At 35.9% G+C, this 25,676-nt stretch overlaps 1 protein-coding gene across 2 annotated transcripts in view; it reads left to right on the forward strand.

Annotated features, from left to right (window-relative positions):
• The first annotated feature begins 1,652 nt into the window (after positions 1 to 1,652).
• The window catches only part of LOC128188106 (uncharacterized), a 28,364-nt gene continuing 4,340 nt past the window's right edge, over positions 1,653 to 25,676 (forward strand). The window contains exons 1-26 of one of the 2 annotated variants that reach the window (XM_052858940.1): positions 1,653 to 1,813; positions 1,905 to 1,981; positions 3,235 to 3,438; positions 3,684 to 3,904; positions 4,248 to 4,372; positions 6,130 to 6,277; positions 6,361 to 6,404; positions 6,516 to 6,556; positions 6,680 to 6,780; positions 7,129 to 7,213; positions 7,383 to 7,496; positions 7,598 to 7,799; positions 12,573 to 12,665; positions 12,873 to 12,965; positions 13,143 to 13,263; positions 13,468 to 13,615; positions 13,794 to 13,896; positions 13,991 to 14,054; positions 14,148 to 14,230; positions 19,720 to 19,906; positions 20,119 to 20,237; positions 20,821 to 20,971; positions 21,220 to 23,472; positions 24,103 to 24,245; positions 24,593 to 24,698; positions 25,025 to 25,344. In XM_052858940.1, coding sequence (XP_052714900.1) covers positions 1,679 to 1,813; positions 1,905 to 1,981; positions 3,235 to 3,438; positions 3,684 to 3,904; positions 4,248 to 4,372; positions 6,130 to 6,277; positions 6,361 to 6,404; positions 6,516 to 6,556; positions 6,680 to 6,780; positions 7,129 to 7,213; positions 7,383 to 7,496; positions 7,598 to 7,799; positions 12,573 to 12,665; positions 12,873 to 12,965; positions 13,143 to 13,263; positions 13,468 to 13,615; positions 13,794 to 13,896; positions 13,991 to 14,054; positions 14,148 to 14,230; positions 19,720 to 19,906; positions 20,119 to 20,237; positions 20,821 to 20,971; positions 21,220 to 23,472; positions 24,103 to 24,245; positions 24,593 to 24,698; positions 25,025 to 25,344 — 5,481 coding nt within the window. In that variant the 5' untranslated portion in view covers positions 1,653 to 1,678. The remainder of the gene's footprint in view (positions 1,814 to 1,904; positions 1,982 to 3,234; positions 3,439 to 3,683; positions 3,905 to 4,247; positions 4,373 to 6,129; positions 6,278 to 6,360; positions 6,405 to 6,515; positions 6,557 to 6,679; positions 6,781 to 7,128; positions 7,214 to 7,382; positions 7,497 to 7,597; positions 7,800 to 12,572; positions 12,666 to 12,872; positions 12,966 to 13,142; positions 13,264 to 13,467; positions 13,616 to 13,793; positions 13,897 to 13,990; positions 14,055 to 14,147; positions 14,231 to 19,719; positions 19,907 to 20,118; positions 20,238 to 20,820; positions 20,972 to 21,219; positions 23,473 to 24,102; positions 24,246 to 24,592; positions 24,699 to 25,024; positions 25,345 to 25,676) is intronic. The other variant, XM_052858941.1, reaches the window with a different exon arrangement.

Below are 25,676 nucleotides of genomic sequence, written 5' to 3' on the forward strand. Positions count from 1 at the left end.
CACGCCTGTAGACTATGCTCATCCACTAGAAGGAATAAAGTCTAGATTTTCGGTTTTAAAATGCCCACTCTGCCGCTTCAGGTTTCATTACAAACCAAAAATAGGAAATTTAAGTCGATCGACGGGAATTTTGCAATGCAATCGACATGAAAAGTACCTGGTCTTTGGTCCGCCTCGAAAAAATCGATATCCTATAACACAACGGGCTACACAAACGGCGGACTAATTTGTCCCATATCGGAATGCGCCTGTTATACATCTTCGCCAGCCAAGGGTTTTCGGTCCACTTTGCTCCCCTTGGCTAGCGAAGATGCTGCATGTTATATGGCTGGCGTAAAACGGCGAAATGGCAGCTGAAGTATACAGGCGTAAAAACAAAAATGGAGAATGTTCATTGTCACAACCATTGGTATAACCATGGTAAAGGGTGTAACAATTTAAGTCCAAATTTCACAAAGTTTTCTTTATCGGCATTGCTAGTACTCTTATACATAAATTGAAATAAAAAACAGATAATTTATAAATCCGTAGCAATTAATGTAATTTTATTAAAAGTACCACGATATACAGATTCTTTCAGCAGTTTTTTTTAATACAAAATTCCAAGTAATTTTATCTGCCAGATGCATTTGATCCGCGGCAGCCCGTGTCTACTTTAAACTTAACATCACGGTAGTATAGATCATGAATTAAACGTTATATCATGACGTTGTGATGATTATAATTGCATTCAGTTATTAAACATACCGAATTATTAACATATATCTACATTTTTCATATCATTACATCACTTACCATAAGTTTTCCGATATACTTTATCAATCCCCCCTCCCAACCCCCCCCCCCCCCCCAAAAAAAAAAAATCAACGGCGAACTCCACGCCGGTCTTTATAAAACGGCGAAATCGGCGTACCGTGCCGTACGCCGGCGAAACTTCCCCGATCAACATGGTTAAATATAGCAACAAGCCGAGTTATGAAAGGTCATATTGGATTAAACGGAAACGCATTATTTTACATTAAAATTTTTTATTGATAAACTTTATTTAAAAAAAAAAACATTGAATTTTACCCCCCCCCCCACCTTTTGTTCAAGTATGCATATCTACTATAATTAAAACCAATCAAATTTTGTTTTCCAAGAGTACACTGGGAGTTACAATTGATGAAATGTATCAAATAATTCTTTTTCAAAATACCCCAAATATATACTAAAGTTAAAGAATTATAAGTATTTTTAGTTAACCAAACACTTTTTCATTTAAATTTAATTTGAAGCTATTTTTAAAATTTTGAGAAATCTATAAGGGTAACGTTAAAGTTGAGGCAAGAAAATGAAACCAGGACAGCAGATATCAAGTGGTTCAAATAAAAGCGGACGTATATAACGTTAACTAGCCATGTACATGTGTACGTGATATATGTACACGTATGCCGCCGATTAAGATTTTTTTCAGGGGATCCGAATGAAAATTGTGTCCGGTGATGCCCATTTTCGAAACAGTTTTTTTTGTGTGTAAATATAGCCTAATTCATGACCCCATGAGCCCATCCCTCCTGATCCGCGCACTACTTAAAAGTTATTTCTAGATGATTTACGGTATTTGGTACTGGCCAATCAAATGAAAGCGCGCTTTTACGTCATTAGTTGAATCCGGGGATGCGAGAGATGGACGAAGATGAACAGAAGAAAGCGCAGCGTAACAATTTATGTTCGCAACAAACAGCGATATAATCCCGCTTCGAAGCTATATAATTTTATCAATGTCCGTGTCGAAAACTTTGCAGGAACCAAGATCGGTGATATCAAAGAGGTTTGTATGCAGTTGCAAAAAAGTCTGCAAGTTTTACACCGGAAGTTGAATTGTTTACAAACAAGAAGCACATGTCACTTTCATGTTTTAGGAGGCCAGACGACAGTCGGGAAATAATGTGAAAATTGATGACTTATACTTGAATAACGAGAGACTGGCGGATGATAGGTAACACACCCTGTTCAGTGTCTACTAACATTTTTTGTATATGTGTACTTTTAAACTGACCATAGCGTAAACCTAGCTTTAGCTAAACACAGCTTATATACCAGTCTGACAGTAAAGTTTTCAGTCATAAATTTCGTGAATTCGCACTTAAAAATTAAACTGAATTTCAACTTTTACAAGTAATAATATATCTCCATAACATGTGAGTAGCCAAGTACCCATTATTGACGATTGTTATAAAAACAGCAAGATTTCTGCTATCTATTCGTTGTTTTTAGCTTCAATCCAAAATAAATGAATGCTAGAATTTTTGAGACACTATAAGAGTTGGGAATGAAGAAAATTTACTTCAAACATCTCGGAACTCACCTTAAAAAAGATAAGCCTATGAAAACTTACCTCAATTGTTGTATCCGTGCGATGACACATGTCACTGAATGTTTGACTTGTAATCCACTTTGATGGCAGGGCATTTTTTGTTTAGGCCCAATTTTCAAAGAATATTTACCTCCGTGTTATGATATTTGACAAAAATAAGCAAGATACATGTACCATTTCTACTTCACAATATTTAAGACAGAGAACCAAATGTCTGCTTGCTTTTAAGATGCCATTTTGTTTGCAATCTGAGGCGGATCAAAGATTTATCCACACGCACCTGCGGTGTAAATCAGAGGCGTTGCTATTAAATTTCACACACATGATTTCTTTTACTGGACACACTAAAAATTATTTTTTAAAAGCTTTTAATAAATAAACCATGCAATTCTTTAATTTTTAATCATTTGTCCTGAAACATGTGAAGCACATGTTCCTCCTTTTGTGTGCATATGGCCGCAGGGACATCGAAAAGAATATTGCTTATAATATGATTGAATTGCGTTGATGATATAATTTTTTATGTTACATTCTTACATTTAATCTTATATTGCTAGATTCTTTTATTATTTTGACCTTTTTACTGAATAATTTCTGAAAAATAACGAAAAGATATGAGCCGCAATAATGGGTACTCAAACTTCCTGTAAATAGAAGGTCATGGACAAGATTTAATTTTAACCAGAAGGAATTCGATATTGATGAGAATAAAATAAAATAAAAATTATTCCTCAAATTAAATAAATGAACGGTGCAGAGATTTGCCTACAAATTTTTACATGACAGCTTACATGAAGAGAGTAATAGAGAAAACTTGTGTATTTTTCGGCAATAATGGGTATTCGCACGTTATGAATTGCAAACCAATTTTAAAGGTCAGTTGCACATTACAATTTGGAAGATGGAACAATTCTTGAGACTACATCAAATCCATTCTGGGCTGTTTGTCTCTTCATCAAACACTGTGAGGCAGAGGAGGAAAAGAGGAAAAACCCTGATAACCCGGATATTCAAAACTGGACAAACAAGTCATTGGCACGGAAAAGGACACTTCTCTCTGTTCTGTTTAACAGCAAAAAGTATGCTACAATGTAGATTTATTCAGTGACACATATTATTTGTAGTATGACAAATGAATGATTGATAAAAAATGCATTTGATTCAGAAGAAAACAATTTATGGTCTCTGAACACTTTCTTCCCCAATTTTTTTGTCTTAAATATTTCTAGATTAACATTTATTATGTTTTGTTTTAATTTGTGCAAATTTTTGATATGTTAATTTCATGCATCATATGAATTATATACCTGTACATTTATTATAGTGAATTCAAGAGCCAGCCACCCCATTTTCCAACCTTAGATGATTTTGTGGCATATATTAACAATCTAAAAAAGAAAGGAGCTGCAATGAACCCCTATTATACTCAGCGCCATTTGGGAGAGATGTTCACAGATTACCAAGAGCTGGATGTTGGCCGCAGTAGTGACCCTCTAGGGGCCTTCATTAACAGATATGCAGTGAAACTTGGATTCAGAAACTTAGGTTCATTCAATGATTTCTTTTTTTTTTTTTTGTATGAAATGGAACATCAAATTTTAATTCATTTACCAAATACTTTGCGATGAGCTATTTATGATGTTAAAAGACACAGAGCTGTTTATGATTGGATGTAGGGATGGAGACTTGTGTATTTGGTTACATTTTTGTAACAATTGAATTTATTAATGAAATACTAAACAGTTGAATTTGAAGATGTTATACAGTACATACAAAACTTACTTTTAAAAAGTCTTGGTGAAAATTTCTTGGGATTAATACTGGTACTAAAATTGATCTTTGCATTGCAAAAGATAGAAACTTACTGTGTATTTTATGATTTGTGCAGATGATAATGATAATGAAGAAGACCAGCCAAGAGAGATGGGGAGAAGACGGAAAGGAAAGAGTGTTGATAGAGCTGAGGACAGAGCAAAACAAACCAGGAATACTGGTGTAGCCAACAGGGGAAAAGTTAGTATGAAATGATATATTTAACATCTTTATCACAAACTCAGTTTACTTAGGCCTAAAAAAAAAAATAGTGTGTTTAGGGTAACACTGATGAAAAAATTAGTTTAGGTAGGTGGGGATTTTTTTTTTTTTTATCTATTTTTTTTGCCTGAATCCTAAGAATGTTTGTTTGTTTCATATTTAAAAACGTATTTTTTATTGGAAATAAGATAAAATTCACAGTCGGATAAAATCAGGCATCTAAAAATGGTAGGATCGGGCCATTTTTGTAGGTTAGGTCGGGTTACCCGAAACACACAACTTTTTTTTTTAGGCCTTATCATTTATGTTTAAATGAGTCAAACATAAACACTTTTGCAGGAAAACTCATGTTCAGCATTCTTTTCATTATCATAACAGTCGCACCTGTTTTAAGAGGTCACTTGTGGCACAATGACAAACTGGCCGCTGAAGACAGGTGGCCTCTTATTCCAGGTTTCACATTTTGGCTCTATTGCACAGATTTATTAATAGCATCTATAATGGTGGCGAACACAGAGAAGGTGAATGCACAGCTTGGATTGCTGAATAAACAGTTTATACTAATTTTAAATGGCCATTTAAATTCAATTTATCTATCAAGGGATTGATAGCAAAACATTTTCTGCTAAATACGCCTAAATTATAATTTTCCATTGATAAACAAACAGAAGTAGCATTTCCGTACAAAGGCATTATACCGAACTACGATGGTCAATGTTTTTCCTCTTTAAAAAGGTGTCAAAATTCCATTGGGATATACATGTATAATAAGCACCCCATTAATTCTCTAGAAAAAAGGTGCATATTATCGGCAAATTGCTGTACATGTCAAGCTGTTAAGTGAAAGACTCCATGGCCATTTGATAACTTTGTAATGAAGTACCGGTATATAAGATATATAAACATCACAAAACAGGTGTTATTATCATTCATCTCATTAAATCTCAGCACACTTCAAATTACAAACTCAATTATTTGTAATTCACTCATTATCAGCTGCCGAAGTTTGGCTTCTTTCGATACACATGCCATAATCAGAAGTCATGTGACGAAACAGACAAAATGGCTGTTGAAAACAGGCCTGTTAAAACCACGGGACCTTAAAACACTGGCTGCTGGCCGCGTTAGTCAGGTGGCCGCTTAAATCAGTTAAAATATAGTGAAAAACTAAACGGGCGTGATTGAAACTGGCTGCTCATGGCGAGTGGCCACTGATTAAAGGTGGCCGTACAGCAGGTGTGACTGTATCTTCCAGTTATTTTTTGAAGTGGGATCGACAGTATGTAGTTTTTAACAAGATTTTATGGCATGAAGGGAATTTGGGTTTATGAGTGGTTTTAGACTGGAGCAAAATAAGAATCCACTAGATCACCACTTACATGTATTATATCCCATGCAACAAATCTAGTTTTTTGCTACCGCAGCTTCTCTTATACAGCTGCAGGGAATGTCAAGAAACACTTTGGGTGTTTAGGACACAAAGTGTAGATGTGGTTATAAGCAGGAAATTCCGATTCCCTTACTTTCCTGGAAATTTCGCCCCTTCTGAATTAAGAATAATGTTGCTGTTAAGATGTGTGTTTTTGCAGGAATGTTTGTTGTTATGATTTTTCTGGAATTATGCCCTTTTATCGAATTACTTGGTGTTTAATCATTTATTATGTGTTGCATTGTCAAGTAACGGTAATGGTTTGTTCACTTATTCTTTTATTTAAACATGTTTAACAATGTTTCAGGTTACATGTGATGACTGTGAGAGTACACTGGCAGAACTGTATTGTGGGGATTGTCAGAATGCCCAGGGGGGACAAGGACTCAATCTGTGTATGCCATGCTCTCAGCTGATCCATGCTGGGGCTGCGAGGAGAAGGCATAATGTGCAAGGTATAAACCTTAACAGAAATTTTAACGAAGAACTTGATGAGAAACTCTTTTCTTACATCATTTTGTATTTCTTTCTGTTGAAGATGTAACCAGTGCTCCAAAAGTGTCCAAACCTTATGTTCCTCATGTAAGTCTGTCTTTCAAAATTAGGAAAAAGTATTGAAGGTTTTACGTGTAGTTCATGTTTTAGCTGTCATAGAAAATGACCTGTTTATAAACCTATCGATTGACATTTCAGGCATTCAAAGCTCCATTCTCAATTTTGCTTGGGTTATACAGGTAAACATAAGCACCCAATTTCATTTATTTCATATAACTTTGAACAACAAATTGAAAGAAAGTGCTTGTTATTGTAATACATGTGTAACATTATAATGTATCTGTATCCACGCCTCTTTGTAGTGGCCTGACAGAGAGGAGACCAGTCTTAAGTATGACTGAGGACCAGATCAAACTCCGTGCCCAGCCTCTGACTGACACAGACCTGCAAGATAAACAGACAGGTGAGGCTCACATGGTCATCTGTCAACAGTGCTATGTAGGAACTACTACAAACTATTTTCCTTTTTATTTAAGATGCCTTAAAATTAACAGAAATACATGTTAATTGTAAAAACCTATCAAATATATTTGCTGACTTTTCCTATCATTTTTGTACATATTTTCTTTAAACATAATTTTAAGTCTATATTAACAGCTGCAGGTTACTTGATATAAAAGTCCATAGAATTATTTACTCATAATGTATGAACAGTATTTTAAAAATGTTACAATATTCATTTTCTATAATTTTGCTCACTAAAAGAATTGAAGATGTTACTTATAGTAATATTCTATAAATAATTGTACAGGCCAGTATTGTGGTGGCTTTGACTGTATGGAGAAGATTCTGATGGCCAAAGGCCTCGTACAGAGAGAAGATTCCAGAAACCCTACGTAAGTGGGATACAGCCAAAATTTGTCTATGTCTGTTTTGGGAGAAAAACATCTTCTATAATACTACAGTGTATAATATATATGTGAATGTGTGTTGCCATAAGCTTTAATACAGCATAACTGTAAAACAAAATGTCTTTGTTGAACTAGGTAAAATGTGTATTTCCAGGTACGCTTTGACAGAGCAGGGGGAGGAGCTGGCCGGCCAGTTGTACGAGTTCCAGCAGAGTGTGCAGAGGTTTCTGAAGCTGAACAATGTGCCTCACATTCCACAGTCTATTAAGTATGTTAGTCCCATATTGATTGATTGCCCTGATCTAATGAACATGTTGAATTCAAAATAAGGCATAAATTAGATGTTTGCTGTTAAATGGACAATTGCAGCACTGTTTGTGGGACAAGGAAAGTGTGCCTCATCATTGATGAACAGGAGAGAGACAAGGACAGATTTCACCAGATAGCTACAGAGAGAGGGGTCGATGTTCAGTTTCGTCAGTTGGGGGCTGGGGACTATCTATGGATCCTGACCCCACCAATGGCTAGCCCCACCCTCAGGTACACCCTGCAACAGCCTACCCAAGAGAAGGTACACCTACATTGAAAACATGTGAACATAAATAAGATGTAACTAGCTTTACAAAGAATTATACTCTGAGACTGCTGTAAGTGTGTATTTGTGTTATCGGGTATTTAGTGTGACCAGAGGTCACGTGTGAGTTTTTGACTGGTTCTTGGAACTGCTGAGAAAAGCCGCGTGTGAGTCCGCGTGTGAGAAAGGTTAGTCGTTGGAGCCAAGTGTGTCCGTCTGTTGGATATACCATCTTTGTCATACTGTGTTTTCATCATTCTTTTCATTTAATACATATTTTAAAACGTATCTGGAGTTATTCTTGGATCTCAAGTCTTACATTTGGTGGCAGCGTGGAGCTTGGAACTTACGTGCGTGAAACGTTTGGAGTACGACAGCGATGGCGGCGTCCAGTGAACAGAAGATGCCGATGTTCGACCCGAAGTCTATGACTTTCGCCCAGTACATTGACGATGTTTTCGAAATCAAGTCTTGGGGATTTGATTGGGACGCTAACAAGAATTTGAAGCAGTTGGCACTTATTTTACCAACCGGATGGTGCACGAAAGTATTCCGTGATATTCATAATGACAATAAGAAGTCATACGACTTGTTGAAGGCAGCGCTGATCAAGGAAATAGATCGCACGGACGAGAAGCGGCAGACAGCTGCATCGGATTTCCACAAGATTACACAGAAACCCGGTGAGTCTATTGATGATTATGGACATAGAATATACCGTAAATGTGAAGAGGCCTACCCGAATTTCGCTAAGGGAAACCGGTCCGAACTTTGTGCACATCGATTTGTTGAAGGTATTTACAACCCAAAGCTGAAGGACCAGCTACAGCTTGTGATTTGTCAGGAGCCTAAGATGCCCAAGTTTGACAATCTGATTGATGTAGCTAGACGGCTAGCAGATACGGACACTCATAGTTCTAAACCCTCTTCGAATGTGTTTCATCTGAGATGTAATTATTGTCACAGAGTTGGACATTTTGCTAAGAAGTGTCACAAACGACAGAGGGATCAACAGGACAAGCAAGACAAGAGAAAACCAGACGACTGGGTGAAATGTGCTAAGTGTTATTCTTGTTCACGTCGAGGACATTTGGCCAAGAACTGTCCAAACAAAGATTACCGTGGTCCACAGAGAAATGGAAAAGTCAATGAAGTTCATGATTCGTCTTCGAATGATGCGTATCCAACAAAGTCCGTGAAGATTGGACAACTCGTCACTAATGCAGTCATTGATTCAGGAGCATCCGTCTCGTGTATTTCATACACGATGCTTTGTGAGGCATTTCCACATGGCTTTGACTTGACCGATACTACTGCAGTTTTAACTGGTCCGTCATCATTACCGTTAAAGACTAGTGGTGTTGTGAAAACCTACATTTGTTTTGATGACAACGTAGTACCTTGTTCCTTACATGTGCTTGATGTGGACAATGATACATTTCTTATCGGTTGGGACGTTATGTGTAATTTTGACCAAGTCACACTTAAGCCTCAAGAGAATTCAGTGGAGTTCGGATCAGTGATTGAACAGAACTCAGAGTCAGTTATGAATGTCCGTCTGATGGAAAACTCAGTCATTCCACCATTATCACAGCGTGTGTTGCGTGTGGCAGTCGATTGTTCGTCTAGTTCGTCTGTCCTCATTGAACGTTTGAGTGAGTTTGAAGAGAAATCTGGATTACTGCTTGGTCGCACAGTGTCGTCCACAGAAAACCCAAGGATTATTGTGATGAACCCAGATACCTACAGTAAGTCTGTTTACAAGGCCCAGACAGTTGGATTGGCTACAGAAGTGAAAGATCACATGAGTACCTTAGCTGATAGTAACATTGATCAGACAAAGTGTAATGTTAATCATGTGTCGTGTGAAAATTCTGTCAAACCTTCATGGAACATTGGTCAGTTAGATGAAGAGCCCAAGTCCAAGTTATTGAATTTGTTGTCAAGATACAAAGAGGATGTGTTTACTGGACTAGGATGTGCTCGTCAATATCCCTATGAACTGAAACTGACAAAAAATGCTGATCTGTCTAAAGTGAGATCTCGTAGATACAGGTTCAACCCTAAAATGTCCGCTGAAATTGAAAGTCAAGTACAGTCAATGTTACAGTCGGGAGTGATTGAACACAGCAAAACTGACATTTTGTCGCCTATTGTTCTAGCACGGAAACGCGATGGAACTCAACGATTTTGCCTCGATTTTCGTTCTCTTAACACTGAACTTCAGGATGAAACTTTCCCTTTGATGACCCCACAGGAGGCGATGATGCACCTGAAAAACTCCAAGTTCTTCAGTGTAATTGACATGTGTTCCGCTTTCAAACAGATTCCTTTGACGGAGGACAGTCGTCGTCTTACTGGATTTCAGACATCTTCTGGTGTGTATCAGTTTCAGAGACTGTGTTTTGGTTTGAAAGTTGCACCGCTTGCATTTCAGAGAGTAATGCACCATGTTATAGGCAGCTTAGGATTTGAGCATGTACTTATCTATCTTGATGATTGTCTCATTCACACCTCCACATTAGAGGAACATTTACAGACCCTAGAAAAAGTGTTTGGCTGTTTCAAAAGTGCAGGACTTACACTACGAACGGAGAAGTGTCATTTCTTTATGGAAAGTGTCAATTATTTGGGATTCAAGTTATCTGAAAAGGGTATTCAGCCGATAGATAAAGGCCTGACAGCAAACAGAGATTACCCCATACCAAGGACATGGGAAGAGGTCCGATCCTTTCTAGGACTTTGTACATATTTTATGTGTTTCATACCAAACTACTCAGATATTGCCTTACCATTGAGCAAACTCGTTGAATCGAAGCGATACATTTGGAATTCGTCTACCGAATCTGCTTTTCAAGTATTACGTCAGTGTTTGATGTCATCACCTGTTCTGAAACACCCTGATTTTAGTGACACAGCTAACATACTCATTGTGCAGACTGATGCTAGTGATACTGGACTGGCTGGTGTATTATTGCAAGCTGATGATCATGGACTCGAACATGCAATCACATATGCCTCGAAAAAACTTACCAAGACAGAACGCAACTACTCTACCATTCATCGTGAAGCTTTAGCTATCATATGGGCAATTCGAAAGTTTCGAGATTATGTGTATGGCCGGAAGTTTCTTCTCAGAACGGATCACAAACCTTTGACTTTTATTATGACTTCATCAAAACCAAAATGTTCGCATTGGGCACTCGAATTGAGCGAATATCAGTTTGATATGGAACATGTGAAAGGATGTGACAATGCGGTTAGTGACGCGTTAAGTCGTGCCCCTATAGAAGACGATGAGATTGAGTTACCTGTTATGGCAGTGACCCGTCAGATGCGAGCTAAAGTGGACATTATCGAGAAATGTCATTCCGTAGGACATTTTGGTGCTCAGAGAACTTGGGAACTAACCAAACTCGTCAACGATAAGATTACCCTATCAGAAGTTCAAGACTACATTGCACAGTGCAAAACCTGTGTAGAAGGACCCCATTGTGTTCCAAAGAGTCCCTTAGGTGTGACTGTCACAGCATCCACCCCATGGGAAATTCTTCATTGTGATTTTGTTGGTCCGCTCCCTAGATCAAAGTCTGCATTTGAATACATTTTCACATTGATGGATGACCTTACCCGTTTCGTTATTGCGTGGCCGTTGCGTGCTGCGACTGTGTATACCACTATCACCATTTTAGACAGATTGTTCTCCATTCTAGGACCACCTCGTGTGTTACATTCAGACAACGGATCCGTCTTTACAGCAAAAGACTTTGCATCGTTTTGTGAACGATGGAGTGTGAAGCAAAGTTTTACACCTATTGTCCGTCCACAAGCTAACCCTGTGGAGCGCTCACATAGAACCCTGAAAAGTTCGCTACAGAAAGCAGCTACCTCAGAAGACGATTGGGATTCTGTACTTCCGGAAATTGTTCTCGCTCATAATTCCGTACCAAACAGAACAACAAGGATTCCACCATTTTATGCACTATATGGTCGTCAGAGTTCTGTGTCACAGCTTTTTCTGGATCCAGAGGAGAATGTGATTCAGCGTGAGGAGGAAGAAAGTATGCGCGAAATTTGGGACTTTTGTCATGACAACCATATGAAGGCAAAAGAATCGCGTCAACAAGATACAGCGACTCAACCTTCTCGAGAGTTTAGTGTTGGTGACCGAGTAGCACTCAAGACTTTAAGTGGCCCAAAATTCCGGAAAACCCATTTCCAGACTGGTTTTCGCGTGACCAAAGTGTATGGTGATTTCCTGCGCATCCATTCAAATGACCGTGTCAATAGACAGACAATTATCGTTAGCAAGGACTTAATTGTTCCTGATGATTCCGTTTGAATTAACTGTTAACTTACAATTTGCATTTTATTAACTTTTTAATTGATTTATTGTAAACGCTTCTTAAGGGGGGAGGAAGTGTAAGTGTGTATTTGTGTTATCGGGTATTTAGTGTGACCAGAGGTCACGTGTGAGTTTTTGACTGGTTCTTGGAACTGCTGAGAAAAGCCGCGTGTGAGTCCGCGTGTGAGAAAGGTTAGTCGTTGGAGCCAAGTGTGTCCGTCTGTCGGATATACCATCTTTGTCATACTGTGTTTTCATCATTCTTTTCATTTAATACATATTTTAAAACGTATCTGGAGTTATTCTTGGATCTCAAGTCTTACACTGCATATTTTAATTCAACAATCAAATGAAGCAGAGTTTGGAGTGAGATTATGTGTCTTGGTACATGTTCCCATTTTACATGTTTGTTCTTTGTATTGTAGGTGTTACCCTTTCTTGTTGAGAGAAAGAGTTGGGAAGATTTTAAGGACAGTGTCAGGACAAAAAGATTTCAGAAGCAAGTTAACCATATGCAGGTATGATTGCTACCATTGAAGCTATATTATAGAAGATTCCAATTGTAGATGCAATTTTATGTCATTACATGTATAGAAAATTGAGAGTCCTGTATGATAGTTAATATACAATAAATGGCATGAACAATGTACATGTACATGTATGTACATATAAATGATAATTGATAACTATTTTTGAGCTGACAGTGATATTTTGTATTCATATAGCACAGTGGGATTGATCAGTGCTTTTACCTTATGGAGGGTTCTATCAACACTGGGAGGTACAAACCATCAGCTGAACAGCAGAAGAACCTTAAGGTACAAGTTTTGATATATCATTATGATTTGTTTGTCCATCAGAAATAATTAATTTGTTGCTGTAAGTTGTCTATGTTACAGGTCTCTGTATGTAGGGAAAGAGAATTCAGATTGCATCATATACATTTGCAAAGAAATTGTTAGGCATGATTTTCAATCTTATTAATTTATTTTAAGGATTTATTGGAGAAAATCTTCTTGGACAATGGATTCTATGTTAATTATACAGCCTCTTGGTATAAGTCGGCAATATGGCTGTTATGGGCAACTGCTTTAGCTTCTGAGGCACAAAGGGAAGGTAAAGAGAAATTGCAGCTTGAATTTATATACAAATTTTGGTTTAAAAATTTATTGAGATTTGTACATGTAAAAAGGAAAGGAAAGTTATTTTTACAACAAATTCTTCAATTTACATGCAAATATTGATTTAGAATAACTATAAAGATTGATTTATGTACTTGCATGTACAAGTCTGAATGTAATGACACAGTAATGTTTTTAGGTCAGCTGAGTGGACAGGGAATGACCTATGCTGAGTTCATGAAGCGGACCAGTGGACAGAGCAGGTGCCCCACACTGACAAGGACAGACTTCAGACAGACAGACTGGAAGACCTGGGAGGCAGAGCAGTTCATTGACGGAATCTTCAGGTAAAGGAGATTATTATTCATCAAAATGGAAATATGAACATGTTCAGGTAACATATTTGAACCATTAACTTGTTCACTTTTAAAAGCATTTACAGTTGTAGTTCTTGCACAGGAAGATATGATTAGATTTTGTTGTACATTGTTCTGGAATTAAATTTCTTGTTTCAAAATTGACCAGGGACAGTATCAATGAAATTTCACTGATCGACTCATTCAAGAAAGATCTGGGAGCTGCAGAGAGACATGTTCTCAACATTCATGATCTGGAGGCATACAATAAGGTAACACAATTTTGTGCATTCTTAATTAAGGTTGTTATAGTGGCCTCTGGTAATCTCCAAATTGTCTTTTAAAACCAAACAATTTTACACACAGGGCAGACAAACAATGCTAAACAGATGCATTAATGAAGCCTGTGGAAATCCTAACAGAATATCTGGTATGTACATGTATACTATTAAACACATCATTTGGGTAGAAAAAATTTCTGGTGCAATGATTATATACAATTGAAATTTTTAATCTATTGAAGGTATTGTAAATGCAACCCTCAATGCACAGTTACATAACATGCTGCATTACGATGTCATGTCATGGTGGCAGCTCAAGATTCAGGTGAGGTTTCAATGACTGACATGTTTGACAATGCAACATTCTATTTTAAAAGTACCCGGTAATAATTGAGCTGACATACTTTGAAATAAATGTACAGGGTACTACTATATTATCTGTATTCTTTTATACTGAGTCATTTTGTAAATAATTGGTATCTGTTTTGATGATCCAATCATTGTTTAATTATAACCAACCATTTGAACCTTCTCTCAGATAATACTGTAAAAGTGGTTATTTATGCTGTTATTTATTAAGTACGCATTTTCTATTGTCAAACAATATATATGGGTATTAAATATGCAGATACGTGATTACCACTCTAAAGTGTTTAATATTTTACCATACGCATTGGGGTAATTTACGCGGTTTTCAGCTTACCGCATAACTGGTGTAAATTTCCCCCACGCGTAAATAACCACTTTTACAGTACTTACTTATCGTTAATAATTTGGTATATTGCATCTGCATATGGAAGGCAGTGCAAATTGTAAATTTCAGCACCTCCTTCTCATATTTTTAGCTCACCTGAGCTGAAAGCTCAAGTGAGCTTTTCTGATCACCTTTTGTCTGTCGTCCGTCTATCGGTCCGTCTGTAAACTTTTTACATTTTGAACTTCTTCTCTAAAACCGCTTATCCAATTTCAACCAAATTTGGCACAAAGCATCCTTATGGGAGGGCAAATATAAATTACAGAAATAAAAGTCCGATCTGTATTCAAAGCAGAGAAAACCTTGAAACTGTAGAAAAAGGGGGGTGCATTTTTAAAAATCTTCTTCTCATGAACTACTGAGTTTAATTCAACATAGTTTAGCATAAATTATCCTTATGGGTAGGAAAATATAAATTGCAAAAATTAAGGGCTAATTCTGTTTCAAATCTGAGTTATTACGAAAATAATAATAAAGGAAAGGCGTGTTTCAATCAGTTTAATAGCTTCGGGTTCGGCATCCGGTAAAATGGGTAGGCAAGACTTGGCCTTGGCAAAACAAAAGATTGGCAGTTATTAATCTGCCAATCTCATTAAAATTTCAGGATATTTGATGGACCAGTATATTTGTATTCACTGTAAATATTGCTGCAAAATAATGCGTATTTGGAATTGACGATTGCCGATCTGCCCTGGCTTTTATTTTGCCACGGCCCGGGTTTGCATACCCATTTTTACCAAGACTTGTATTCGAGGCTCTTTGTTTAAAGCAGCCATGACATTATACGAAAAAGGGCCGATCTGACTATGATGAATTTGCTTCTTGTGCAACCGTTCGCGTATGAAGGGAAATTTTTGAAACATGCAAAATATATTGGTGCCGATTTTGTGAAGTAAATTGAGGCTAAATATTTCAATGCGTTGACAGTTTTCACACATGACGTTAGTGTGAGCTTGTTCTAATTTTCGTTTCGTTTTCATTATTTATGCTTTGTAACCTGGGAACTATCATCTGTATTTCGTGATTTTTACGTATCAAATCAAACATAGACTTCGGTAAATCAAACAGTTAACTGTTTACCTGTGCAAATTAAGCAAAATGTGATGTATCAAAAAAGTACTGAAATACAATTCATTCTATCGGTAATTCGGCATTATCTTTTGCGTAATGGTAGATTATTGCAATAGGTTTTGTTGAGATGCTCTGCATTTTCGCAGGTTTATTCAGTTTAAATAGGGTTTGATATCACTGACGGAAATATGTAGGTATATACATGTATATATATGATTCATTTCGAAAAAATAAATTGTGCTCTTTATTTGTTATAGTGCATGTTTCTTGTGTTTAATTGTTTACAATTTCTATTTACTAACCATATTTGAGTGTTAAGCTTCGAATTATAAGCAAGATACAGAGATTTGCTCATAATTCTATGTTTGTACACAGATCTTAAAAACTAAAGATTAAAAAAGTAAAATATTTGTCAATATTTATTAAGAAAATTTTCAAAGTCTGTTCTTCCAGAAACCAACTTTAATAACTTATTGTATTGTAAACTTAACCTTTTTTCGTCATTATTACTCCTACTGTACATGTGATCCTTGACTGTGTTTGTGTACATTTGTATAAACTGATTTTGAACCTCAAATACCAGTGAATTGCATGGTCTTGAGTGAATAAAAGAATTGAAAATCTTAGGCCATTCTTTTTTTCCATTTTAAATGCTGAATAGGAAATACCAAGTTAAAAATCTTAAGCTGAATGTAATAAACTCATGTGAACAAAATATGACTCAAACCTAGGCGAACTGTGAGCTCTGCATGTATCTTGCTTATAATTCTACGATTGACGCTGAAATTTTGGTTGAACATTAGAAATTCTATTTGAATTAGAGTATGTTAAATACTTGTACAAACAAAATAAAAGAATGATATTCTGTATATACCTACTCTCTGGGGCCCCCACTTTATACAATAAATAATGTGAAATCTACATCAATTTTGATAGTTTTTCAGACACGAGTAAATAAAAACGACATCTTTAAAACAGTTTCCATAGTTCTGACACATTTCTGTTGCGGGGATAAAGTAATTATCGCTATTCCTAAGAAAATGTCACAGGGGAAAATTATCCTGGTTTGTACGTGAGGTAAATAACAGTCATTTAATTGTAATGGAGAAGACAAATTAAATTTTTGAATGTTTTTAATTTGAGGAATTGAGCACATTGAGGTACAATTTTCTTCTTCACATCTATACATGTAGGATTCTTTAAATAAAATACAATAACTATTATATTTTTTTTTTAAAAAATACAATAACTTGTAAGTAGTTGATGAAAAAAATGTACCTATATGCTCTCATATATTTTAATCGCTTTACAAAGGGGGGGGGGGCAGAACAAAAATATAGGGAATTGGAAGTTAACAACTTGACAGTGTACCCCTACCAAATGTTTACTTTTATATCTTGTGTAGGATTTCCTTATTCTGGTAAAAAATAGTATTCATGAAGGTACAATGTCAAAGATTACGTGTATGCAGAAATAAGTGTAAAATTCGAATACTTTACAATATTTATTTTTTGTTATTCTACCGAGGGACCATATGGCACAATATCTTTTGAACGCCCATTGTTGCTCAGGTGAGCGATGTGCCCCATGGGCCTCTTGTTTGTCATTGCATTATGAAAGTAAGACAGTTGAGTTACAAAATTGATTTCACTTGCAAAGACTGATGTTTAGGGTATGAGGCACTCTCCCTAGATTTAATTAAGGATTCCGATTTAGTCCAAATATTAAAGCAAAAACTCTTAAGTTGTTTAATATCCTCAATCAGAGAACCATTTAAATATATATTAATGAATTTTAGAGTAAAGAGTAGATTCATTTCTTGAAAAAAAGGTACATGTACCAGTGTCAGTATGTCAAGCATTTCTGGAATTCTGTTTTGAGGTTGATTTTGTCATTGTTACGTTGACTAGCTGTAAACTGTAAAAGAGCAGATTACAGTAAGTCTTGGGTTTCAAGAGTGTGCATTATCAGTGATTGAATAGTACAGTTGACATGTAGAACATGAGGAAGTTATTTATAAAATTCAGAGATCTAGTATTGTGTCAACAAGCTTGTCTTATCAAGGGAGTAGTTTAGTGAGAAACAAACAAGGCAAGTTTTGGTGTGTGTTTGACAAAAAAATTTTTTCTTCAAATTGCATACCTATTAATCTTTCAAAATAAGTGGGAGAATCTGCCTCTTAAGGCTGGTTGACCTGGCTATACAACTTGTCATATACAACTTTTGTAATGTTTTCCTCGCATCTCATACAAAGAAAAAGATTTAAATTCCCCTTTATTGTAACTCAAAACTATTAAAACACCTTATTTGAAAAATACAGTTTAATCACCGTATTTTGTTGACATTGAAGCATTAAAAGAGGATGTTGTTTATTTCAGGTGCATTTTGATAACTGCATGACTTTTGTAAATCTACAAATCTTAAAATTCACACATTCTGTATTATAGTTGCCTTGTATGATAAAAGAAATCCATCTTACGATGATCAATAATTATATAATGAATGGATTTTTATCCCCTTGCGCAACTTGTTGCGAAGGGGATATAGCATCGCTACCGTGCGTGTGTGTGTTCGTATGTATGTGTGTATGTATGTATGTAACTATGTATGTGTGTGTGTGCACTCCATTTCAATTTTCTAGTAAATTAATAAAAAACCTTCCAATAGAATTTCCTCAACCTTTGCACAAATATGCATCATTGTAAAAGATTAAAACAAATGCAATGTCATATTAATTGGTCAAATTTTTATGCAAAAACTTAGATAAAATTACACCATTGTAAAGGAGGGGGGCACACATTATGACAAAATTCGTTCAAAACTAAAAAATATTTATCATAGATTGCACACTTCTGTAAAATAACAAATAAAAAATGCATGTGCCTTTCCAAACCATTAATACTATTACAAATTATTATTTCATTAAATCAATGTCATAATCAATTTTGAATACGAGTTATCAATCGAAATTTCTGAGTAAGAGTTATCAATCTTCCGCTTCACTTCTTTGAAACCAAAGTGAAAGTAAGCAGTTCAAATCAACAACTTGATATTTTTTGGATTTAGATCTAGTACAGGTAAAGAAAATGTAGTTTTTGCAGTAATGGAGGGTTAGTAGAATGTGGTTTTCTCATTATCATAACTATTTATTGCTAAATAATGCATCCCTACACACAATAACTCATGTCGCGAGGGGATGCTCCCCTTAGCGGTGCCCTTGTTATACACAAAACTGTTTCTGAGTATCTCTGTTATAACATCTTTAACATCCCTGTAATTGGTTATAAAAGAAATATGTATACCAGTAAATATTTTCTACAAATGATTAAACTCATCATCCTATGCTACAGTGACTTGTAGAAACACACGGTCTACCAAAAATGAAAGTTTATTGATGGTATCTTCCAATGAGAGAGAGAGAAAGGAGAGAGAGAGAGAGAACAAGCACCCTCACTCTGCAATATTGAATGATGAAAAAAGTTGGTTTTGCATAATGGGTTTTGTTTTCTTTAAAGATGGGTTGTTATTCATGTACATTATATCTGAATCACCATGTCTGTCTGTCTGTCCATCTCTCCATCCGTCTATTCATACCCAGCTCTCAATTGGGGCTCATAGCTTTTCTGAGAATAACATCAGACTCATGTTTGGCACAAAGGTTTCTGTGACCTAATGGTGTGTCGTGCCCCTGATCTGAGATCCTTGACCAAGGTCAAGGTCACATAAAGAAACAAAATGGCACTTATCCAAAAGATGTCATGTGGATGTATAATTCTTTTGGACAGTTCTGTATATCATGCTCTGTGTAACTTAAGAAAGCATGTGTAATAGTAATGCACATGCTCTGTATTACTTTAGACCTTTGTAGATAAACATTTGGTGTATGTACATATACTCCCATAAAAGTATACTTACTTATGTACTTACTGGTAATGTCATTTTGAATTTTTTACATTCATAATACATGTATCATTTTGTTTGTTATTCAGTTTATGTTGGGAGTGTACATTGTAAGAACTGAGAAGGCAGAGGACAGACAAAGAATCCAGGGTGAGGTAGACTGGAGGTCTGGGGGTCAGGCAGAAAACAGGAGGAGGCAGGGACAGAACCCTCCTAACCCAAGGACCAGGGGATTGGAAAACATCGAGAAAACCAAAGGATATATACTAGGGGGTGGTCAGTTTACATATTTTACATCATGATTAGCGCAAAATTATAAAAGCTTTGAATGCTTGCATTCTACATCACTACTTGTATACGTACTGACTGCACAAGTTTGTTTCTTAATAAAATGAATTGCATTACAATCTTCCAAAATAATGATAAATACATGTACTTGTGAGTTTGATGTTAAAATAGTTCTGTTTGATGTTCCCCTTGTTCTCCAGCTGCAGCTCCTGAACATACTACAAGGAATCCCTCTACATCAGAACGCAGGAGTGATCCAGTTAAATCCGACCTTGTGTTCGCTTCAGATTCCCAGACTGAAAACTTTATGATACAGCAGGTATGTTTTTTTTAAGGAAGAATGATTGTTACATGAGCCAGAATGTTACATGAAACATGTAGCTATATTTACAAATCTGCTGTTTTGGGGAGCGTCTTTTTGAATTTTCATCTAGGATATGCAGTGCATTGGTGTTTATATAAATAAATTATGATTATCATACCTGTATATACTTGTTCATACATCTATGCCCAAATGATATTTTTTAATAAGATGTTCAATTAGCCAGTATCATCTTCAAATGTACTAAATTTACAAAATAATCATATGGACTTTGGTACATTAAAAATCCAGTGCCTTCAGTAAAATAATTAGTTTCATTTCTTGTCATTTCTACTTGCTGTTAGGTGCATCAAACTCTTCCTTATTTGGAGGTGTAAAAAATACAAAACAGCCGAGATAATTTATTCTCCTTAAAAAAGAAAAATCTGAAATAGGGAGATAGATTATTTTATTAATTGTACATGAACATACCATTTGTTTGCAAAAAAAATTTTCAGTGCAGTTTTGTAGTAAGCTGAAAAAGTTATTTCCATGTTAATTAATAGAAACACTGATTTTTTTTTTTTACACATTTCTATAGGCTCTTGCTTTGAGTAGTCGAGAGGTGGCTGAACAAGAAAACAGAGCATTACTTTCCCCAGAGAAATCACCACCAACTACACCACAGTCAACAAGCAGCAGATCACCACCCTCAGGTTCTAAACGAGGGGTCAGAGGGAGACACATGTCAGGTATGAAAATATCACATGTTATCTGTAGGCAGTTTTTACACATTTACATGTCCATTTAGTGAAATTTTTTATGTCTATGACTTTCAAAGTGGAATTAATGTTTGAATCTACATTTGTAAAAAATGATTTTTTTTTTCTTTATATTTGGGAAGTAATACATCATGATGGTAGATCAGACACAAATTAAAATTTTTAATACATGTACTTTGATTTGTAAGAAATATAGACATGGATCTTTCTCTCACCAGGAAAAAAGTCCTCAACAGCAACAAAATCCAAAGAGGAGGAAGAGCTGGAGCTTGCCATAAAGCTAAGTCTTCAGGATCCATCAAAAAGCAAGGAGCCTGAGGATGTGCCGGTGTTTAATGGAGAAGCGGATAATTCTGTAGATGTTAGTGCTTCTGATTCTGTAGGCACAGAGAACACTTTGATTCCCCTTGAGCCAAACTTAAATATGGACAGTCAGGAGGAATTTCAGTATGTTTTGGAGTTGAGCAAGAAAACAGCCACAGTAAAAGAAAATAATCCTAATAAAAATACTGATTGTGATCATTTTAAACAATTGAAAATGAAAAAGCCACCTTTATCAAGTTTGGATAAAGAGGCATCTGAAATTCCCAAGAGCAAAGACAGAGAAACCAATGTAAATATAAGTGAAAGCAAACAGACTCTAGGAAACAGTGATGATGAAGATCTAAAGCGTGCCCTTGAATTAAGTCTACAAGAAGATCAGCATTTGATAAAGAGAAAGTCATCTGCTAAACAGTCAAATGAAAGTGTGAATAATCCGTCCATTAAAAAATCTCTAGGAAGTCCTGTCTCAAGAGACATTGATGAAAGTGACAAAGAACTGGAATTAGCTTTACAACTAAGCTTACAATCATATGATAACAGTGCCATACCGAGTGAGAAAGTTGTAGGTGTACTAACTAGGGCAGAGGATGTGATTGAGATAAAGGACTCGCAAGATCTTCTTGATGATCATTTGGAATCAAAAAGATCTACTAATGAAATAAATCTTCAAAAAGATGGAAAGAATTTGGGGAACAAACCATCAGACTGTATCGTTTTAAATGATTCACAAGAAGAGGATATGGGTCAAGCTGTCATACAAAGTGATCCTGGTGAATTGAAGGAAACTGAGTTTGAAACTGCGGATTGTTTGGTACCAGACTCTCAGAGTGAAGTTAATGTTGTACAAAAGACTGGTATAAAGGACGGAGCTTGTATGGTTGTACCTGAAACTGTTTTGGAGGCAGATATCATTTCCACTTCTTTACAGTCCTATGACTCAACACTTGAACCTGAACCTTTCCAGATCAGTCCTGCAAATAGGAATGATAAAGTCAGTGTTGCAAATACAGGCATAAATACAGAGGCTGTTGAATCTGTGAATGTTGGAAATGAAGATTCCGATATTATCCCACCCTCTCCAACCAGCAGTCAGAAGTCTGCATCAAAAACTCCCAAACTTACACAGTCATTTCTCAAGAAGAAAAGTTTAAAGGATGACATCAAAGATCAGTTAGACAAAGAGAATACCAATCTCGGCCCATACAGCAATGCTTGCTCTGATGACTATGAAGATGAGTACTGTGACAATCTAGTTCTTCCACCTTTGTCTCCCAGTAGTCCAGATACTGTTTTATCAGATAAAACCCCGTCAGTAAGTACAAAATCTACCACTTTGTGTTCATCACAACCTAGAGAGGATCTGGTATATAAGCCTGTTAAAATTAAACAAGAAAAAATAGCTAGTTCCATAACAAATGAAATTGTCATGGACAGCCAAACGTTAGAAGATAGCCAGGAAGAATTGCCTCAGTACAGCTGGATGCAAAATTCTCCCAGGAAAACTGATCAAATAACAGTGAAGGTGGTAACACCTAGCAAAATGGGGGATAACTCTACATCAAATATTGTTAAAGGAATAAGTTTAAGTCAGGGATCCACATCAAGCATAAACATTAATATAAAAATTGAACACATTGATAAAACAAGTGAGTCAAGTGAAGGTATCCACAAAAAGAAATTGATTGATGATGAAGAATATGCAAGACGTTTACAGAGAAAACTTGATGAAGAATATGAACTTTCTAAAAATAGTGCTCTTTCCAAAATTGAGACAAGATCTATCAAACAAGAAGTTGTCAGCCCTAAAAAACCATTAGAGACTACATGTGAATACACAGAGAAATTTGATGACTTAGACGCTGTAATTGCTCAAAGTTTGCATGAAGAAATAAACAGTCCTGGACCGAAAGGAAATAAACACCTGTTATTGCAAGATGAAGAAATTGCTAAACAACTGAACAAGGAGTTGAATAATCCAAGCAGCAGTGGCAAACTGACAGCAATCCAGAATCAGAAAGGACTTGGAGATGAGTTTTGTGTAGAGGATTTTGTGGAGGAGAATAGGGAAGAGAGGAGTCGACAGATTCAGATGGATGAAGACCTAGCGCGCCAACTTCTGGAATCCGAGGACAACTACACATCAAAAGGTTCAGAACATACTGTTGTTTCATGAATATTCTTGGGCATCAATTTTTGTGGATTTAGTAAATATGAGAGTTTTAAGACTACATACTGGTAAATTATTGGCCAATGATTCTGTCAATACAATATGTTATTAATTGTTGCACTTCAATGAACATTTAATCTAATTTCATGAATAACAAATCCATGAAATTTATAAAACCACAGTAGGTCATGTAATCTAAAAGTATGTATCATTGTGTCAGGCTTAGATAAGCACAACTTAAAGCTTTAATTTATGGATGAAAGTATCTGGTAATAGGTACATGTAGTACCCAAGGTATACCTCGGTAGATAAAATAACCTGTAGTACAGGTATGTCAGTCTGTGAGAATTTACTTTGTCTTAGCTATGATGCATTGATAGTCTGGAACAATTTACAGTATGGAAACATAGCCAGTAGCACTGATTCATTGAAACATTCCCCTTTTTAATACATGTACCTGTATTGCATTAAATTTGATGCAGAGGAATATTACGTATTGTGGCAGTGTCTGAGAACCAATACATTTATTTTTATATTTGGCCAATTAAACTAGTAGATTATTTTTACAATTATGGACTATATCAAGTTTCAAAGAGGCAATATTTTGCAGGAATAAAAGTTTCATCTGCAACAAAAAGGAAAGGTCTTCTCATAAATGATAGCCCTCCAAGTGCAAAAAATCCAAGGCATGAGTCATGGCGGAAAGATTTATTCAAAGAAGATAAGCTTTCCAGGGAAAAATCCTCATCACAGGTTTTACTCATTTTCTGTATATGCTATGATGTAAATTTTCAAATGAGAACAGGTTGGTGTGGACATAGAACACAATCAGTATATTCTTAATATTTGAAAGGATGGTTGGTCCTTTTAAGGTATGACATGTCCCTAGGCATACACAGTGTAATTTAATACATTCTTATCTATTGAAGACTAAATGAATATGGTTTTTTTTCTCGTATATCTCTCAGTTGTCTCTTAACATTGTTAGTCAAAACTTTAAATGTTTTATGCAAAAAAATTATTTATTTACAACGTTAACAAATTCTGACATGTACAATATATGTACAAGGTTTATTGAATCTTTGTTTCTCCAATTAAAGCTTCAACAAATAAGGAGAGAACAGAGTGAAAAATTCTTGAGAGACAAATGTGGAGCCAGTTTAAAAAGCAACACTTCTGCGTTTGGCAGATCACCCCAGATGTCTGGTAAGATGAAATGATTGTATATTGTATATTGTATGTTGGGAGAGCTCTGGCCCTGCTGTCACCAAAGTTTTGACTTGAGGAAAGTTGGTGATGGCGGGGCCAGACTGCTTAACTAAGAAGACTTTAATCAATGAAATTAACTTTCTATGTAGTATCACTGACTTGAGTATGTTGGCAAAACTGAAACTGGTCTATAAAATTTTATCAAAATAATTATTGATCCACATGAATTTAAGAGAAATAATGCATAGTTGCGGTAAATGTACATTTTATATTCCAAGGGTATTCAAACTTTCTTTTTATCACCAATATTCCATTCCTCACAGAAGTAAAGACTGAAAGTAATGAAGATGGAAATAAAAAGTTTTGGGCTCCATCGTCTTCGAACTCATCTCCTTGGCCCAGCAAATCGTCCACCGCTGGCTCTTCCTCTAGCCAGTATCCATCATCAAGCCATTACCCATCAACCAGCCAGTATCCATCATCCAGTTCAGTGGACCAGGTGGAAGACGAGAAGCCTGTTATGGGGACTCAGTCAGAGGCTCTGTCCAAGTCCAAGTGTGGAAACTGCGGAGAGATTGGTCATACCAGGAAGTGGGTCAAATGTCCACGCTATTATTCACATGAAGAATGTCTTCGAAGACAGGTATTCTTGTGAATTTGAGTTGTGAATAATTTGTACAATCCCAGTATGCAGTCATGTCAATGAAAAACCTAATGAAAAGCATATTTTATTAGATTAATTAAAAATCATGGGACTATTGATGATTATCAGTTTATGTAGATCTAAAATAGCAATGATGGAAGTCAATAACAAACTTGATTGCTTGTCTCAACTTTAGTATCAATATTAGAAAACAAAGAGTTGTTACCAATGAAACTTATTTTAACATACCAAAGAGATGTTTTGAATTGCTTTTGCATAGAAGACTGCACCTGAACACCAGTTAATGAGATCAAGATTGAAAGCTGCCAAAC

Source organism: Crassostrea angulata, chromosome 6 (genome assembly GCF_025612915.1).
Source record: "Crassostrea angulata isolate pt1a10 chromosome 6, ASM2561291v2, whole genome shotgun sequence".
Taxonomy (NCBI): Eukaryota; Metazoa; Mollusca; class Bivalvia; order Ostreida; family Ostreidae; genus Magallana; species Magallana angulata.